Source organism: Monodon monoceros, unplaced genomic scaffold, assembly GCF_005190385.1.
Source record: "Monodon monoceros isolate NGI ecotype Baffin Bay Population unplaced genomic scaffold, NGI_Narwhal_1 Super_Scaffold_19, whole genome shotgun sequence".
In the NCBI taxonomy this organism is placed as follows: Eukaryota; Metazoa; Chordata; class Mammalia; order Artiodactyla; family Monodontidae; genus Monodon; species Monodon monoceros.
In genome coordinates, this window is record NW_021703775.1 from 42,396,357 (window position 1) to 42,417,158 (window position 20,802).

A 20,802-nucleotide genomic window follows, 5' to 3' on the forward strand; every position below is an offset into this window, starting at 1 on the left:
TAAAATTACTTTGATGGTTCTAGTCGTGCACAGCATTGAGATTTATAACAAATATGTAATCTGTTTATTTGTCACCCAACTTGGATGACTTCCAAATGTTTCCTCTTAGTAGCTCTTGATTTTGTTTGGATTTTTTTCAATCACCAAATAGTCAAACAACAATGTCTGAATCACGTTTGCTCCAGTTAGGGAACACCAACAAGTTGAAAGACAGCTTTGGTTATTTAAAATCCTACTACATTCACTTGCAACTTTGCAGAACATGCATGCTTTCATGGACTGGATTTTTTTTAAGGAGAAGAAGACAAAAAGGAAAACAAACAAACGAGTTTGCGGCCCAAGTCCCTCCTTTGCTATTTACTGCAGTGAGTTTTCCTACTCCGTTTTGCTGGCGAAAGCACGCTCAACAGATCAAATCAAACTGTCCGAAAAAGGCTGTCTGCATCCCTCATGTTTAAAAGAGAGGGATTTCGTTCCCTTTCCTTCACACATCAAAGAAGGCACTCGGGGAGGAAGTAAACCATAATTAGGCATGAGCAAGGGAGCAACAGACCCCTTCCTCTCCTTTCCCTATCCCCGCCCCCCAGGCCCTGGCAATAGTCCGGAGCGCGAGCGAGTCGCGGGCCACCGAAGCAGCCGCAGGGAGCGCGCGTCCACGCCTCGCCCACCGCCAAGATCTGGGCGGCGGCGGGGCCGGCCCGGGGGCGCGCGCGCTGGGTAGCGCGCTCATGCAGCGGTTTTCTTCTCCCACAATCCAGAGGCTGCGGCGCGGGAGGGGCGGGGAGTCGGCGGAAGGATATGGGCGCGGAGGGAGCAGCGCGCCCCTTTGACGGCGGGCTGGAGGCGCTGGTTGGGCGGCGGGGAGCGGGATGTGATGCGGCAATGCGGTTCTGAGGCCGTTACTCTGGCTCCTCCAGAAAGGGCGGAGAAGGAGGCTGTAACGCGGCGGTGATTTTGTGCCAGGGCTTCCTTGAGGCGCACTGAAAAGGCTGGCGGGGCTCGGGAAACTGGGGGGTTAGGGACACACATTCAAGCCCCCACCCCCTGGGAGGGGAAGGGGGCAGGCGGCGAGGCTTGGGGTCGACGGAGGGATGGTGTGCGGTCGGTGGGAAGGGGCGAGCCCTGCCTGTCGTTGGTGAGGGGCTGCGGGCAGGGGAGGCTCCGCGGGTCAAAGCGGCTCCATGCCCACTTTGGTGGGTGGAACGTGTGGAGCGGAACGCGGAGGTGAAGCCTGACGGCCGCTCGCAACCTTTAACGTGGTATCTAACGTGGGATTTCATTTAGCCCACGGGGGGATTAATTCATTGGGGGCAGCCTCGCTGGTCTGGCTCCTCCAGGAGCTGGGCAACCTTGACGGGCTTTTTGTCTTGCTGCTCCAACCCCTTCTCCCTTCCTCCTCCTCCTCCAGATGCCTTTTCTCTGCCCCTCTTCGCCCGGTACAGACATTTCCAGGGCAGGCTGCTGCTCGTGGCTGCTGTCGAAGCCACTTCTCGGGATTTCGGCTCGTTTCCCTCTGGGGTGTTTTTTGAGGAGGGAGAGTTTTTCTCCCCTCCACGATGGGATTTTCTTCCCGTGCCAAAATGGACTTTCATTGATTTCTGCTTACTTCTTCAACGTTTAGTGACCAATTCCCTAGGGTTATTTTTGTGGTAGTTCCTTTTTTCAAGTACATTCTCTGTAAAATGGAGAACGAGATTTTTACTCCCCTTCTGGAGCAGTTCATGACCAGCCCCTTGGTCACTTGGGTAAGTGGGGTGTTATTTATTGTATATTTTGCTGCATTATTTGTGGCTGCAGAGATGGAGGTGGGCGTTCGTGTCGTGATGATCATCATTCTGTTCTAGGTTAAAACGTTTGGACCTCTGGCTGCAGGAAATGGGACCAACCTGGATGAATATGTGGCTTTGGTGGATGGGGTGTTCTTGAACCAAGTCATGCTCCAAATGTAAGTGTTCTTTTTTTTTCTTTCTAGGCAACTTTTTTTTTTTTAAACTTGCATACTGTGAACTTAGAGGCTTTATGTTTTAAGATCCTAATTTAGTTTTTTGGCGAGAAAAATTCAGGTGGTTTAAGAATTGGACCTTGAAAGGAGTGATAATCTTACATTTATCAGCCCACTTATCACAAGCCAGTAATTATACGTGTTAAAATTGTGAAACTTTAATTTTTCATTCTGCAAATCATGTATTGTCACTTATTGTCTTCAGTGCTGAAATCCAAACCACATTGTATCCTCTTTGATAATTTTGTAAAATGAAGAGGGGAATTACAATAGTTTCCTAAGGGGGGAAAAAGGCTTTACTGTGAAGTTATGTGCATTTGGTGCAGAAATGTTTCTTATTAACCTTTGTGTCTAAAAATAAATGGCTCAAAATTTGAAACTGGTGAAGTAATAACAGATTTCAGAGGAAAGAATTTCAAACAACAGTTCTGATTGGTGAGGACTGTTGCTGTAGGAAGTACTTTAAATGTATATAATAACTAAAGTCTGATTAGGTGATTTATTGTGTGAATTAGTAGATTAATATTTGGGGAATCATTTTAAGGTATTCTTAGAGCTAGTTTTGAAATGCAGGTGGTTGAAATCTTGGTGACAACTGGCTAATGATTTAGTAGGCAAATCTTTGTCTTTTATGTTCATGATATTGGGTTTAAATTAAGTAGGAAAGTGATTTTGAGGTGGCAATTGAATATCGAAATCATTGGTAGCTGGATCAGTGAAATCAAAGCTCCATTTTTATCATAGTTATTGTAGTATATGTGCATTCTCAGCACATCAGTGTAGTGAATATTACAGTTGTGCTTAAAATAATGTGTGTTTAGCCTTATTTGTCTTGAATACAAACCGATTACAAGAGTAGTTTGGAACTTTCAATTTTAAGACATTCTTACGTTTTATATGTTTGGGAATTTAGTACATTATTAATAAATAATTGTTACCAGAGAATAAATCTACTGTTAATAGACTAATAACCTAACATGTAAATGATCAATTCTGTATTTTTTTTGGTATTAGTTTTCTTTTTAGATTTTTCTACTTAAAAGAAGGTATAAGTCAAATCCATAAATAACTGTTCCACTGGTAAACTTATCAGTCTGTGTACTCAAAGAGACTTGTAGTTTATATGCTCAAAGAGATTTTTGTGTATTTTTCATGTATGTGTTGATCCTACAGGGAAGTATTATACTACTACATGTTTTCCAGAAGTGTTTTGTGTAGGCACCCAAAGAAATATATGTTATCTGAATGTGTATGTATATTTTTTTTCTTAAAGAAGGAAAAGGGAATGTAGACATTAATTATTTCCAGGGATAATAAATATATTTTGGGCTGCTCTCCCATGGAACTGTCTTTAATCTTTGAAATATCCCACTATTTCCCAAGCAAAATGGTAGAATAATTAAACTGACTTCTATTTTAGGGAACACAAATGACAGGAAGGGTAGCCATTACAGTAGATACTCAGAACTTGTTCCCCTATGTCTCTTTTCTTGTTTGTTTTTAGACAGAAGATTGTGAGTTTGTATGCTGAACCCTAAAAAAACAGGTGTGCTCACAAAAATAGGAAAATACATTACTTTAGTTTTCCCCTTTAATGGTTTTTATTTGAATGATTCTTTTTCCAAAAAACACTTAGATTTTTTGAATCCTAAATTGTTAGCCAAGGTGCTAAAAACAGACACTTCAGCTTGTTTCCACTTTGGGTACAGCTTTATACTTAAAATATATATGTGTCTATATTTTGAAAGTAATGGTGTCCCAAAATAGTGGTTGCCAGGTTGTTTTTTTGGGAGGAGTATCTCCATTCCAAACCTCAAATCTGCTTCTGTTTTCAATTCCACCTCTCAGTTTCTTTAAAAGTTTTTTCAGTGTCCTAATTCTGTTCTGAATGACCTATATAAATTAAAGGAAAAGAAAATTTTAAAAAGGAAGATGTATGTTTTAGCTTTCTAAAAACTATCTTTCTAAAATAAGATCAACACAAATTACCTAATTATTTACCAAATAGGGCAACAAAATACATTGTTTTAAAAGCTACATTTTACTAATTTTGAAATCATTAAGATTTCTATTAAGCACTTTGCTCAAATTAATGTTTGATTTAATATACTCTATTAAATTGTCAGTTGAAATGGTACCCAGTAAGTTAACCTAAAAGTTAGCTTCAGTCTGAGTAATTTCTAGATTACATTTGGTTATAGAATTTGTGAGCGAGAACCATTTATAAATGCAGCATGTGTATTTTTCTTCATGTTTCTTGTGCTTGGAGTTCATTGAGCTTCTTGGATCTGTGGTTTTGTAGTTTTTATCAAATTTGGAAAAAATTTGGCCATTATTTCTTTAAATATATATCCTTTCTCTGCCTCCTTTCCTCCTTTTGGAAGTCCAATTATATGTATATCAGGCTGCTTGATGTTCACTGATACACCATTCAATTTTTTTTTCAGTCTTTTTTTCTCTGTTTCACTTTGGATAATCTTGCTAAATTCATTAATCTTTTTTTCTGTAATGTTTAATCTGCTGTTAATCCCATCCAGTGTATTTTTCATTTCAGGTACTGTAGTTTCATCTCTAAAAATTCAGTCTTTTTTATATCTTCCCTGTGTATAGATTTCATGCTTTGTCTTTCCTGTAGCTTCTTGAACATGTAGAATACAATAATAAATCGCTTAAAATTCATGTTTACTAATACTGTCTGTGCCATTTCTTGATTGGTTTTGATTGATATTTTTCCTCATTATGGATTGTGTTTTCTTGCTTTTTCATACCTGGTAATTTTTGATTAGATGCCAGACATTTGAAAATTTACTTTGTTGTTGGGTGCAGGATATTTTTGTTTCCCATTAAAAATATTCTTGAGCTTTGTTTTGGAATGCAGTTAAGTTACTTGGAAACAGTGATCTTTTCAGATCTTGCTTTTAAGTTGTGTTAGGCAGTACCACTTTGGGTGGTGCCCCTGTAATCCTTTTTGGTGGTTCTTTCACTGTCCGTGTGTAGTTTCCTCACACGTATATACTTATAAGTACTCAGCTGAAGACTTGAGGGATACCCTGTGTAGATCTCTGGATCTTTCTGAGCAGCTCTGTCTTAGGTACTCTGCTTTGTATATGACAGTCACCTTGCTGTCTCCATACTACGTTCTGTCTCCTCAACTCAGGGAGACCACTGTGTGTGCTCAGCATAGGTTCCCCATTCCTGTTCTGTGGCCTAGAAACTCTTTCAAGGCAATAAACTGGGGCAATTGTAGGACTTATCTTGTATGTTTACTCCTTATCAGGGATCTACTGTCCTTTGTTGCCTGATGACCACTGTTTTGAAAAACGCTTCATATGTTTTGTCTTTTTTTTTCCCAGTCGTTTCAGGCAGGAGGGTAAATTTGGTTCCTTTTATTTCATGTTGGCTAGAAGTGGAAATCTGTTTATATACTTATAATTACATTTTTGCCCTGCCAGTCTTGTGTTCCTGCTTTCAGATATAGATATAGATTTAGAATTTTGTTTAGGAGCCTTATGGTAGAATTCTTTTTTCGTCTAAAGAGTTTTTTAAGAGTAAGAATATTGGTTAGTTCAGTGACTCTGGATTTGGTATTTTTGACCTAGAATTTGAAAGTAAAGAGCTGACTTCTTCATGCCAGTTTATGACTCTGCCTTATAATTTCAGAGTCTGTTCACTGATTTGGGATTCAGTGTATTCAGAGATGAATCCTGGATTTCATTGAGTAGCTCCTGAATCAAAGAATCTCTGTAAGAACTTGTGACATGGCATCAGTTCTTTTTAACTAATGGGAAGAGGAAGCTATTTAGAGATGGGCCAGCTCTTCTGCATGCTGCAGGGCATTTTCCTACTTCAACCAAACGAAATCTTTTTTCCGCAGTGCTAGTTATCAGACATAGGGCTTGGTGACAGTGAAGTGGAAATAATCATTTTCATGTTTGAGATGTCATGCAGTTTTGCAACCAATGTAGAATATTACTTGCTATGAATTTTTAAGGAATTTGTGACATTGTAGTTGATTTCATAATCCTAGTCATATTACCTAAGCAGTTGAAAATATGGATATGTTATAGTTTTAAGTATGGAAAAATTGTTAATAGTATCAGAACAATATTTGGAATTACTTTCTATGATTCAACCCCATTAGATAGCTACAGAAATCTCTACTTGAATAATGTAGTAATTGTGATATACTTGTTATGGCATTTCTTCTTTTAGAATCTTGAATTTGAAGGTACTTTAGAAATCATCTATGAAAATCATTCTTATATGACACATGGTCATCCAACTTCTGCTTAAGTGTTTCCTGAGAAACAGCTTCATAAAGTGTACCCAAAGGAGCCATTTAATAGAGGAAGTTGACCGAGAAATCTTCCTTCATTCTTTCAGTACTTAAGATTCAAAAATAGATTGTGCTAACTTTATGACTATAATAACCCCAAAGTGACTTATAAAATATATAAGTTGTCTTACCAGGTATGACATTAACTCTGAATTTTGGCATGGTCTCTCTCATACAATTTTTTCTTTTTTTTTTTTTTTTTTTTGCGGTACACGGACCTCTCACCGTCGTGGCCTCTTCCGTTGCGGAGCACAGGCTCCGGACACGCAGGCTCAGCGGCCATGGCTCACGGGCCCAGCCACTCCGCGGCATGTGGGATCCTCCCAGACCGGGGCAGGAACCCGTGTCCCCTGCATCGGCAGGCGGACTCTCAACCACTGCGCCACCAGGGAAGACCTCTCATACAATTTTTGTTTAGTTTTGTTTCGCTTTTTTTTTTTTTTTGCCAAGCCACGCGGCATATGGGATCTTAGATCCCCAGCCAGGGATCGAATCTGTGCCCCCTGCATTGCAAGCCCAGAGTCTTAATTACTGGACTGCCAGGAAAGTCCCTGTTTTGTTTCTTTAATAACACACTCATGATGTAATAGAGTTGCTGTCTTACTACCAGGTTTTGTGATTTACCTCCCAAACATTTCTCAGATGTGTCCCTGACTTTGGGATTAATGCAGTAGCCCCTGACTGATTTTCTTACCTTTGGCTTGCCCCCCTTCAGGTTGTCTCCTCATCTGTGATCACATGAAATTTTCTAAAACATAGATTTTATCATGTCACTCCTACCTTTAAGATGGCTCAGTAGCTTTCTTCTGCCCTCAGAGTAAACTCATTACTTGAGTGTCTAGACTCCTTTGAGGTCTGGCTGCTCCCTAATTCTCTATTTTCATCTTTGCATGGTACCAATCCTCAGTGCATAGCCTAATATTGAGCAAACTTAGAGTTCCCAAAGACAAGCTGTGTTCTCATATGTCTCAGTGCCTTTCTAGACACTCTTCCCTTCCTTAGAACACTCTTTCACCTTCTTACTATTGCTTTCTTTAACTTTGCTGCCGTTCCCTGGCTCATCCTAGGCATAGTACTCCTCCTTGTGCTTCTATAGGACCCTATATATACCTTGGTAATAGCAGTTCTTGGTTAGCTAGACTCTACTGACTAACCTGTGAATTTCTTGAAGCCAAAGACTTTATGTTTTATCTCTCTGTTCCAAACACAGTGCTTGACACACAGTAGGTTCTTGATACACTTATCTTGAATGAATGAATAATAGAGAGGCTGTGTGGTAAAGTGGAATGAATTTGGGCTTTGAATTAGATGGAGTTGGTTTCATTCTCTCTCTCTCTCTCTCTCTCTCTCTCTCACACACACACACACACACACGCACACACACACATGGTGTGTGACCTTAAACAATTGACTTGTCATCTCTAAATCTCAGTTCCTACCTCTCTAAGATGGGAGATAACGTTTCCTTCCTGGAGTAGACATAATCTCTACTAAGGCAGGGAAAGTATCTGTTTTCTGTTTTGTTGACCACTGTATCCCCAGTGCTGGTTTTTGTCATTATCCTGTGCTATACCATACCTACCTATTGATATTTATGTTTCCTCAAACAAGTCATGATCTTTCACAGCTTGGTTTTGTATGATCTCTATTGGTATCATCTCACTTCTCAATTTTCTCATTTATAAACAGGATAAAAAGAGAATCACAGGGTTATTATAAGAATCAAATAGAATGATTTGTGCACAATGCTTAGCATATAGCAAGTGCTCAATAAATGTTAGGTGTTGATATCTTTTATTTCTATTAAAATAATTATTTTCCCCTAGACTGCCCTTTCCCCTTTTTTTGCCTAGCAAATTCTTCCTCATCCTTTAATACCCTGTGAAGTCCCTTGGCAGAGTTAATTGCTCTCTCCCCTGTGATCCCTTATCTACCTTTACTAAATTGTTAAAGTGGTATTATTACTAGAGAGATAGCATTTGGAGGCTAGAGATTTTATGTTATGGATCACCAGCACTTAGAATAGTGTCTGGCATGTATCACCAGTACCTAGCATAGATTTGGTACGTCATAAGTTTTCAGTAAATGTCAAAGGAATGAATGAAGATGTTTTATAATTTTATTAATTTTCAAAATTCTGAGGATACTCTCTAGTTTTAGTATTGTAGAATTTAGTTTGTTTTCCATTTTAGTTTGTCTTCTCTTTCTCCTTCTTTCTTTTGTTTTCCCTCTGTCCCCTTATTTATTTTAATTACCTTCATTGGATCTTTTCCCCACCTATGTTATGTCTTGCTGAGGTGAGGTGGTAAGAACAATGTCATAGTCCATGGTTTTGTATGGTATTAGAATATACAGAGCCTTCGGTTTCCTGTAACTTTCTTGATGATGTTCAACATATTGAGATTTTTGTCCACAGCCTTACAGTTAAAATTCAAATAAAGAATTTGTGGAATTTAGAATTCATAAAGTCACAGTTTTGTATCAAAAGAAGTGGATCCCAACCTCCTGTCCCCTTCCCTGGCTCTGTCTGGCACCACAAAGAGGTCCTCTGTGCATGCCTGTGGACATCTTGCATGCATGCCTGAGGTCCAGGCTCCTGTACTCCCTACTCCAAACAGCTGCTTCTTGGCCCAAGGATGTACACATCTGTAGCATAGTCCATCCCAAGGACAGATCTGGGAAAGAGGCCTGCGCAGGTCCTGAAATTGGGTTAGAGGTATTTTAACAAGAAATTCTATAGTTCCAGTAAATGGAGTGTCATCAAGAAGGGGGAGTGTATGGGTATGTCCTCTTGTTTCCATGGACTTCTTGCCCAGTAGTGAGGGGCATATCCTGAGGAAGGCCAGAGTGGGGCTCAGGGCAGAGATCTCTTGCCAGGACCTATAGATACAGTACTTAGTGAGAAAGATGGCTCATTCAAAGATCAGTTCACTCATTTAATAGTTTCTAAGTGCTTACTACACAACAAAATCTATATGACAAACTGTCTGCTAGGTGCTGGGGATGTGATGCTGAGTAAGACATGGTCTTTGCCCACTAGTAAGGGAGACAAGCTTGTAAACAAATTGCAGTGTGACATATGTGCTATGTAGTGGAATTATGTTCTTGGTACAGTGTTGGCACAAAGAGAGAGGTGATTATTTACATGGTGGAAAGGCTTCTTGGAGGAGAAAACATTTGAATTGGGACATGAAAGTTGAGTAGGAGCAATCGGGTGAATAGGAGTCACAAATAGTGGGAGTAGGAGGAAGGACATTTTAAGTAAAGAAAATAGCATGCAAAGAAGCATGAAAATGTGAATAAAAATGGAGGGATCAGGGAACTGTAGGATATTTTATATGGCCAAAGCAGAGATTGTATGCTGTTTGCACATGGGAAATGAATTTGAAGAGGTGGAGAGCGGGAAGCTGTCCTTAAGATACCATGTTGGAAGATTGAGTTTTTCCCTGTGGAGATGTATATTCATTCAGGTCCTCTCCAGGGAAACAGAACCAACAAGATGTGTGTGTGTGTGTGTGTGTGTGTGTGTAGAGAGGGAGAGACAGAGAGAGTTAGATTTATTTTAAAGAATTAGCTCATGAGATTGTGGAGGCTTAGTCCAAAATCTAATGGAGTGGGCCTGCGTGAACTCGGAAGAAATGCACTGAGTTCAAAGGCAATTTTCTAGCAGAAGGTCAGTCTTTGTTCCATTAAGGCCTTCAAATGGTTGGATAAGGCCCATCCACATTATGGAGGGTAATCCACTTTACTTAAAATTCATTGATTTAAATGTTAATCTTGTCCAGAAAACACCTTCACAGAACATCCAGAATATCATTTGACCAAATATCTGGGCACTGTGGTCCAGCCAAGTTAACATATAAAATTAACCGTCTTAACTAGTGTTTCTTTAATTGGATCCACAGGTGTTCTTGGGAGTCTTTAGGAATTTTTATTTTAAAAATATTTTTTATTTTTGGCTGTGTTGGGTCTTTGTTGCTGCACACAGGCTTTCTCTAGTTGTGGCAAGCAGGGGCTACTCTTTGTTGTGGTGCACGGGCTTCTCTTTGCAGTGGCTCCTCTTGTTACAGAGCACGGGCTCTAGGCGCACGGGCTTCAATAGTTGTGGCTGGCGGGCTCTAGAGCACAGCCTCAGTAGTTGTGGCGCACAGGCTTAGTTACTCCACAGCATGTGGGATCTTCCCGGACCAGGGATCGAATCCATGTCCCTTGCATTGGCAGGCGGATTCTTAACCACTGCGCCACCAGGGAAGTCCCTCCCACCAGGGAAGTCCCCAGGAATTTTAATGTTTGTGTTTTCATGTCAGTAATTTAAATTCTTCTTTAAGGGGTAATAATAATAAAGTTCTTTTGCAGTGATAATTCACAATTGAAAGATTTTTTTTTCATAGACTAAGATTAGTTTCTTAAGCCATTTTTTCAGACAGGGGTCTTTGACTCTTAGGATGTCTATGGACAGATCCTCAGAGATTCTTGATAATTCGTTTCTTTAAAAGGTGTCACTCACTACTTTACTCCAGCTTGAAAAACAGTAATATAGGCTACAGAACATTGGAGGAATTGAAACAGATAGCATTTGCATTTTAGAAGGACTGATGTTGGTGCTGATGAGGTCCAGAACAGAGATAGAGACCGTACTGATGTAGAAAGGATATGGAAGAGAGATAATGCTGACGTGGTGGGACTTGGTTACAAGTTTGGTATGGAGCACAAGAGAGGGGTGTGTCTAAGATGATTATCAAGTTTTTTACTTGGGTGAAGAATGGATGGTAGTGCCTTTTTAAGTAAGGCATTATGAAAAGTTGAGGGGAGGGGAAATGTAGAAAATAATTTTGAGTTTATTTTGGAATGTCTGGTGAGCAGTGAGAAATATCTTTTGGGCAGGTGGATATACATAGGTCTGGTGCTTAGAGGAGAAAGGTTTAGAGATATGGGAATTAGCTTTTAAGTTTGTAATAGAAACTAATGACATAGGTGTCAAAAAAAAATACACAAGAGGGCCAATGACATATCCTAGGAAACTGCAACATTAAAAGGCTGGAGGTTTGAGGAAAGTGGACAGTTTCACAAGGCTGCTGGGAGGAAATCACAAAGGGAGTCAGTTAAAAGATGAGCACAAGGGCTTCCCTGGTGGCGCAGTGGTTGAGAGTCCGCTTGCCGATGCAGGGGACACGGGTTCGTGCCCCGGTCTGGGAAGATCCCACATGCCGCGGAGCGGCTCAGCCCATGAGCCGTGGCCGCTGAGCCTGCGCGTCCGGAGCCTGTGCTCCGCAATGGGAGAGGCTGCAACAGTGAGAGGCCCACATACCGAAAAAAAAAAAAAAAAAAAAAAAAAGATGAGCACAAGTATTATCATGAGGGTTGATGGCTTATTTGAGGTTTGGAAACCACACATTCAGTCAGCATGGTTGAATAATTTACCAGGGATGCTTAGCACTCAGAAACTGACAAAAAGATCTGTGGCGTTTATTCAAAATTGGGGATTGATATGTATTATAAATGTGGGTTGGGAACATTTTCAGGTGGGATAGTTGAAACGAATAGAGTGTGAGCATTAAAGTGAGGAGGAAAGCGAGTGTCATCGGGGGAGGCTGATAGAGTAGAGTTTGCAATAATGAAGGAAGAGTAGGTTTAGAAGGAGTGAAGAAGTGAGACAGAGTGGTATGGGATGTTGAGGTCAGAGGGCACTTTCAGAATTTGAGATTTTGGAGGTTGCAATTCTGAATGGTGATTTAGGGCCACAGTTAGACCATGGTAATGGGTGGATAAAATGGAATAGAGTGAAGATATAACTAAGGTTGAGAAGGAACTTATTTCCTTATTCTTTATGAAGCTATGATCTCTCTTTTTTTAGAGGTTTAATTTTATTTATTTTTTTTATTTTTGGCTGTGTTGGGTCTTTATTGCTGCACGCGGACTTTCTCTAGTTGTGGTGAGTGGGGGGCTACTCTTCATTGCGGTGTGTGGGCTTCTCCTTGTGGTGGCTTCTCTTGTTGTGGAGCATGGGCTCTAGGTGTCCGGGCTTCAGTAGTTGTGGCATGCAGGCTCAGTAGTTGTGGCTTGCGGTCTCTAGACCATAGGCTCAGTAGTTTTGGTGCATGGGCTTAGTTGCTCCACGGCATGTGGGATCTTTCTGGACCAGGGATCGAACCCGTGTCCCCTGCATTGGCAGGCGGATTCTTATCCACTGCACCACCAGGGAAGTCCCAAGCTATGATCTCTTGATTACCACTAGAGGTAGACATAAGTACTTTGAATTAAAATAGACAGCTAAACAATAAATAGCTCATTTTAACAATGTTATAATTAAAGAAAAAAATAATGGTAGGGAAAGAAGACCAGTAATTGGAACTATTATTAGTATAATCTGTGTATTAAAAATGAAACATTGTGAAATATCTCAATAGTTTTTCAGGAAATTTTTTAAAATGATATATTCTTAATGTAACATACTTTCCTAGTGACAGCTAGAAAAAAATTTTTGAACTTCACATTACCATTGACAACACGACTGTTTCCTTTCCCTTGGGTGATAAAGGACCAAGGATGATGGTTTAGTTTTAGGTGTTGAGTCTTAGTCCTTGATTAAGACCTGGATTATTACAAAGTTGTGGAGGATGAGAAGTGGAGAAAGACCAGTGGACGTAATACTCCAGTCCATTTTTGCCGAGACTGGTTAAGAAAGGGTAAACCACAATAAAATCCTAGTTAATTTGAATGTTCAGTGAAAATGGAGTGTGGTTTACTCATAATTGAAGGCTAATTTAATTTTCTCCACCTGTTTGTTTAAAATCTTTGTAAATGAATTAAGCTATTGATATATTTCTACCTCTGTGAATAGAATATACATGTTATGATTCATAATCTTCAGTATCTCATTTTGTTGTTTTAAACTTAAGTATTTGTGTTAGGTATTGAATGTATGTAACTGACCAAGATGAATCTATAGTGAATGGTGAATGATCCCAAGCATGTATTTGAAAATAAATCTCTGGTTATTAGCTTTTTTCTTTCTTTCTTTAATTTGTGTGAGTTTTTACATGTTTCTTTTCAGTGAGTGTGTATGTGTGTGTGTGTATTAGCAGGTGTAGATTAGGGAACCCTACTGTTTATAAGTTAGTTAGAAGTTTGGTTTAGCTTCGAGGGTTATGGATAATCAGGGAAGCCTAAATAGGGAGGAAGCTAGATTTGATTCAAACCTTGTAGAATGATTGGACTTGGTTGCCATAGATGAGAGGAGGGTGTTTTAAGCTAGGGAAGCAGCTTGAGGAAAAAGCATATTAGGTATATTTATTATTTGGGAGATGGTGAGGGGACTAGCCTTAGTAGAGGATCCATGTTGGAGAACCAGAGTAGGCTAGCTTATGGGAAACCTGAAAATTAACTACAGGTAGTATAAATTAGGCTGCATATGGCAGGCATTGGAGAGCCATTTAAAATTCCTTATTAGAGGATTAAAAGTATTATTTTAGGAAAGTAACTTTGGCATTAGTTTGCAGAATAGGTTGAGTATGGAGTATGAGTATTGTTTATTCAATTTATTGAGAATAGACTATTGGGTTGGCCAAAAAGTTCGTTTGGGTTTTCATAAAATGTTATGGAAAAACCCGAACAAACTTTTTGGCCAACCCAATATTTACAGTATTGTAAGTACTGAGAATTATACCAGTGAATCAATGGAATCATTCTATCAGTGCTTGATGAACAGGTGGTAAGGAAGATAGATGGTTAGTAATGGATGTCATTTATGCTTTTGGTGTTGAGGTCCTAGATCAGGGTGAGCTGTATGATTAGAGGAGCAAATTCAAGAACTACTGCAAAAGAATTGATGCAATTCTAGGTATAGTGTGTGAAAAGGAGGAATGAAAGACGATGCCAAGGTTAAAGCTGAGTAGACAGACTATACTTAAAATTATATACTTATAGGAAAAGTGATGTGAAGTTTGGATACTATTTTGCATGAAGAAATAAGGATATTTAATTTCTTTTTTTTTCATAACTTGCAACTAAAACATTTAAATGTATAAGATAGTCATGTGTTTTGACAGTGTTGCCTAATTTTGTATGAGAAACATTTCAATTGCTGTGTGTTTGTGCTCTTGTTTAAATTCTCATTACTATTAGTTAATGCATATTTCATCTATGAATTTATTTAGTAAAATAGTTTTAGGATGTGTTATTACAATTCTTTTGGGCTTTTGGAATGCTTTAAAGTCTACATTTATGGGATATAGGTTTTGTACGAGATTTAACAATTCTCTGAAAATTAAGTTGCTTTTTCTTTTTGGCCGTGCTACACGGCTTGCAGGGTCTTAGTTCCTCTACCAGGGATTGAACCTAGGACCTTGGCAGTGAAAGCGCTGAGTCCTAACCACTGGACTGCCAGGGAACTCCCATATTGCATTTTAACTGTTTAGAATTTAGCGCTCATTATGGCATACTTCTGTTAATTGTGAGGATTTAAAGTTTTGTCTGTGCTAATAGAGGTTAAAACAGTGTTTCAGAGTTTATGTAGTGCTGTCTTCAAATTTTTCTGTTATCTGAGAATATTCATATAATTACTCTGTTTTGCACGTTATTCTGAAGACATAGGCTGTTGCAGAGTTATTTACTCTGGTCTTCTTTGCTTAGTTCTCCAGAGTTTTTTTTGTTTGTTTGTTTTTAATTCTATTTAAAAAATTAAATTCTTAAATTTATAGAGAAAGTAAGCTCATTATTTATTGAGTATTGCACATTTTTCTTTTGAACATCCCATTATTCATGAACTTTGCTGTTCCCAGTCACTTTTAACCTATTCTAAAATCTTAGGTCATCTGTTCCTCTATTAAAAACTAGTTACCCATTTTATTATATTGGATGTCCCCAAAACAGTTTATTCCTCCTGGGCCATTTGTAGACCATCTTGCCTATTAATCATTCCTTACCTCCCTATTTGTGTGTGTTTCTTCTAACCTGGTTTTCAGTTGATCACATCTTTTTCAATACTACACTTGTTTTACATGTGGCTATTTTTTCTCTTCTGTTTTACTTCTTTTTACTGTATTTTTTCTTTCATTTCTGTCTGTCCTTACCAGTGCCTTTTAAATAGGCATCTATTATTTTGCTTTTAATTGGTGGGCTTATAATGAAGTTAGCTTGTGATCCTTTTGGATCACTTTTATGGTGTCCTGAAAAGGGCATATTAAACCAATATTGTTGAATAGAATTCTGCTCTTTATAGAATTCATATTCTTAGAGTTACCCTTAGAGTAATGGGGGTTATTTTTTTTAATATTAGAAGAACTGATGATGAAAAAGTATTTTCTTATCAAATTTTAAAACTTTTTACTTCAGGTAAGATTCTATGATTATGTATTTTAGTTCATTAATTAGAAGAGATTGTACGTTGGAAAATACTTTTTAAACTTTTTCCTCATTTTAGAGGGCTTTATTGCTTCTCAAAAATGACAATGATACCTGTCACTGATAATTAATCAAGTGAACTATTTAAATTACCCTAGAAGGGTTAAGGTTAAGTATCTTTAGTGAATCAATGCTGTGGGAGTGAAAGCCATACTGGTTAATAAGTCTGTCACTGATCAAGGAAAATACCTAACTACATATCAGCTGAGTTTGAGACTTCTTGAGTCTCTAGGACTGACTGGATCTGGAGCGTATACTGCCCTAGGATACTGATTTAAACAAACTTCTGTGACCCTTTCTTTTTTTTTTTTTTGCGATACACGGGCCTCTCACTGTTGTGGCCTCTCCCATTGTGGAGCACAGGCTCCGGACGCGCAGGCCCAGTGGCCATGGCTCGCAGGTTCAGCCCCTCCACGGCATGTGGGATCTTCCCGGACTGGGGCACGAACCCGTGTCCCCTGCATCGGCAGGTGGACTCTCAACCACTGCGCCACCAGGGAAGGCCTCTGTGACCCTTTCTTAAGGCTTAAGGACAGTGGGTGAAGGTTCCGTCACCAATCAGTGATGCTCGTTGGTGCTATATAAACAATTTTTGTTTCAGTGACTGGCCATGTAGTTGACCACTGAATAAATGAAGATTCTGTTATTTTATGAAGGCACTGATAAGCATAATACTAAGTCCTCTGGTTTCTGTAATCAAGAACAGGAGTTGATTTGCCTAATACAGTGGTTCTCAAAGTGGGATCAGCAGACACCTGGGGGTCAATCTGGATCTCTGTCAAGTCAAAATTATTTTTATAATAATATTAAGATGTCATTTGCCTTTCTTGCTTGTGTTGCAAAAGCAATGATGGTATGAAAGCAAAGATGGGTAAAACTGCTGACATCTTAGCATGAATCAAGGAGTAGTACGAAGTTGTGCTGGTAGTCATTGTATTCTTCACAGTTGTGGTTAAAAAGAAATCCAGCTTCACTTTAAAGTGCCCTTGATGAAGCAGTAAAAGTTATTTTATTGAATCTTGACCCTTGAGTACAGGTCTTTTTTTTTTTTAAGGCAGCTCCACGTGGCATGCAGGATCCTAGTTCCCCAACCAGGGATCAAACCCGCGCCCCCTGTATTGGGAGCGCAGAGTCTTAACCACTGGACCGCCAGGGAAGCCCCCCTATACGTGTCTTTTTTACATTCTGTAGGAAAAAATGGGAAGTATGCATAAAACACTTCTGTTGCCTAATGGAATATAATGATTATCTCAAAAAAAAGTACTCATGATTTTTTGAGTTACAAGGTCGAACAAGTCTCTGTTTTGTGGAGCACTGTTTTTTTTAAAATTTATTTATTTTATTTTTATTTATTTTGCTGTGTTGGGTCTTTGTTGCTGTGCGTGGGCTTTCTCTAGTTGTGGTAAGCGGGAGCTACTCTTCATTGTGGTGCAAGGGCTTCTCACTGCGGTGGCTTCTCTTGTTGCGGAGCACGGGCTCTAGGCGCGTGGGCTTCAGTAGTTGCTGTGCGTGGGCTTTCTCTAGTTGTGGCAAGCAGGTGCTACTCTTCATTGCAGCGTGCGGGCTTCTCATTGCGGTGTCTTCTCTTGTTGCGGAGCACGTCTAGAGCACAGGCTCAGTAGTTGTGGCGCACGGGCTTAGCTGCTCCGCAGCATGTGGGATCTTCCTTGACCAGGGCTCAAACCTGTGTCCCCTAAACCCATGTCCCCTGCACTGGCAGGCGGATTCTTAACCACTGCGCCACCAGCGAAGCCCTGGAACACTGTTTTTACTCGAAAGAATGACTAACAGACAAACCATAGTTATTCAGGCTTGAGCATTCGGCACCTTTTCAAAAATGAATAGTGAGCCTATCACTTCAAGGAAAATAACTGATACTATGTTTGTCAGTGACAAAATTGAATTATAGAAAACATGAGCTTGGTAGCTTCTCAATATTTAAAGACTTTTCTAATGAGATTGGAGGTGATAAAAATCAATGTAATTTTAAAATATTGAATAATAAAATGTGCAGCATTTGGAAGATCGTATAACTCAATGAACCAGTTTTCAAAATGACCAATGCTTGATAAGAAATCATGCATATGTAAAAGATCCATTCAACATGCCAGCTAAACCAACGGATTTTAATGTATAACAGTAAGAAAAGTTCATTGATAAGGGCTTCGGATTCCAGATTTCGTCCAACCTTTAAAAAAATACCACTTCACTGAATTTTGGTAGTATCAAAGAAGAATATCAATAATTATCTGAAAAAGCTATTAAAATACTCTTCCTTTTTCTGATTGCATGTTTATGTAAAGTCAACTTTTTTCATATACTTAGACAAAATAATGTATCACAACACATTGAATGTAGAAACAGATTTAAGAATTCAGATGTCTTCTATTAAGCCAAACATTAAAGAGATTTGAGATTTACTAAGTTATGAAAGAATGTCACTCCCCTCTAAAATTTTTACTGTTTTTGAAAAAGATACATACTTACCATAAAAATGCTCTTTATGTTAACATATGAGTTTGTTATTTTTATATGGACTAATAAATTATTTTTTACTGCTTAATTTTAATTTCTAATATAGTAAATATAGATAGATGTAACTCACATAAATAAAAGCTCCTTAGAGTTATCAGTAATTTCTAAGAGTGAAAAGAGGTCTTCAGGGGACTTCCCTGGCGGTCCAGTGGTTAAGACTTTGCCTTCCAATGCAGGGGGTGCGGGTTTGATCCCTGGCCAGGGGGTAAAGATCCCATATGCTCGCGGCCAAATAAAAACAAAACATAAAACAGAAGCAGTATTGTAACAAATTCAATAAAGACTTTAAAAATGGTCCATATCAAAAAAATCTTTTTAAAAAACGAGTGAAAGAGGTCTTCAGACCGAAAAGTTAGAAACTTCAAAAACTAATTTTTGAAGGGTTCATGTTGGCTCATTCTAAGAAGTAAAGGGTAGATCTTTAGTCATTTTATCCAATTCAGATAAAACCAGAGTTAAGTGTATTGGATTTTTATTCTATTTGTGTCCATTTGCTTTTTTTTTTTTTTTTTTTGCGGTACGCGGGCCTCTCAGTGTTGTGGCCTCTCCCATTGCAGAGCACAGGCTCCGGATGCGCAGGCTCAGCGGCCATGGCTCACGGGCCCAGCCGCGCCGCAGCATGTGGGATCTTCCCGGACCGGGGCACGAACCCGTGTCCCCTGTAACGGCAGGCGGACTCTCAACCACTGCGCCACCAGGGAAGCCCCCATTTGCCATTTTTAAATCAAATCATTAGTTCTCTTTATTCACTGTTAAATCAGTGAATATCATGCTGTACTGCTAGCTCAATCTTGGGCTAACTAGAAAATGTCAGATATTTCTTCAACTTTCGAATCTTAAATTATGTATCTTAAATTATGAGAATGTACAGAAGGGGGTTGGGCTGTGTCCATAATGTCTATGTGGTAATTATGTAGCACATACCTCTCCAAGAATGACTATTCAGTCGTTATGAAGATCAAATTAGTTAACATATGTGAAAATATTTTGTAGATATTTAAAAGATTATATATTAATATTAGGTTTTATTGTTGGCCTGTTGGCCATCATGCACAATGATTGAGCTTGTGAGAAGGGGGAGATACTACTAAGGTGAAGGGATACTTTTTTAAAACCACTTATTCCCCTGATATGTTACTACTTGGATAACCCTAAATGTGATGATATTTACCCAGTTAATAATTTTTCATAAAGCTATCATATTGGTATATGTACATTTGAAGTCAGATATGCAAATAACTTACTTATTTCAAAATGTTTCGAGGTGACATGTAAATACTATGCAGTTATATGTTTTATAATATAAAATATCTCAAAAAATGTTTTAAAAGCCCTGTATACAACTAGCTTTAAATTAGAATGGCATTATCAAAAACATGAGCACATGTAGTTGTTAAGCACCAACACTAAACAGATGGTTCAAGAGGATACATAAGAAGTTTGAAGTCTGGGTAGAAGAGCATAAAGCCATTAAAACTATCAGATTTCTGTTTCTCATAGATATTAGTCAATAAATAAGTAAAGACATAATCCTTGGTTATATAAGGACCAAATCTCAGAATATTAGTGTTGCAGAATTACTGTCTTTTCCTTCCTCTTTTACTCTAATTTAAAAATTACTGTATACAGTGGTAGATAATACTATAGCCTGTTTATTGAAATTAATGTATCTTGTCATAAGTAGGTCATTTATAAATGTGAAATTGCTTGAGGCTGTCTTTTACTGCCATGTTGCATTTAACTTCTGGTTGGACAGATTTGAGCTATATTGCTGGGCTATTTGCCTCTAAAGCATTTTTCAGTTTTCATCTTATAAGAGGAAATGGTCAATTTGAGATTATGTTGGCTTAGAAATAGTTGTATATAATTAGAAAGGTACTTGCTCACCTATCACATGTGTATCATTCAATAGCTCATCTTTTATTTTAAAAAAAGTTCTTTCCAAAGATAAAGTCTTTTTTTAAAAAAAAGTATGCTTTCAAAAAGAGCTTAAACAAAATTGCGTTAATTATGATTGTCTATTCTGAATTAATCTTTGTTTAGCATTTTAAATATTAAACATGAAGAAAAGACAGGATATTTAGAATACTGAGTAGACTACAATTTCTTTTTAGAGAACTCTGGACTCATACCAAGTGTGTTTAAATTTCTGTACTGTAACTTTTACTGTGTAAAGAAATAAACCTTAAAATACATGCAGGAATGGAGTGCTTTCTGTATTTACATAAAATGCATACTTTTTACAGAAGAAATGTTTTATATTGTTTTATTTTCTTAGGCATAGTCTCACACATCTTACGACCCTCAGTCTCTAGCATTGAATCTTACATATATAGCCTCATATTTTTCCCTAGAAGTAAATGAAATAGACAGGTTTCATGAAACAGAATTTTTTGTGGGTGTCTTTTCCCTCTTTAAAAAAATGTTTTACATGGTTAAAAGAATTAGTTAATACCAAAACGTTCATAATGAAAAACAGCAATCCCTGCCCTAACTTATTACATCTCAGTTCTGTTCCCCAGAGTAA

General features: G+C 38.5%; 1 protein-coding gene across 8 annotated transcripts in view; it reads left to right on the forward strand.

Annotated features, from left to right (window-relative positions):
• Nucleotides 1-831: 831 nt before the first annotated feature.
• Nucleotides 832-20,802, forward strand: part of CCDC88A (coiled-coil domain containing 88A) — a 126,260-nt gene continuing 106,289 nt past the window's right edge. For 7 of the 8 annotated variants that reach the window (XM_029231991.1, XM_029231993.1, XM_029231986.1 and 4 more), the window contains exons 1-2: nt 899-1,745; nt 1,845-1,945. In XM_029231991.1, the coding sequence (XP_029087824.1) occupies nt 1,683-1,745; nt 1,845-1,945 (164 nt within the window). In that variant the 5' untranslated portion in view covers nt 899-1,682. Of the gene's footprint in view, nt 1,746-1,844; nt 1,946-20,802 lie in introns of all 8 variants that reach the window. The other variant, XM_029231992.1, reaches the window with a different exon arrangement.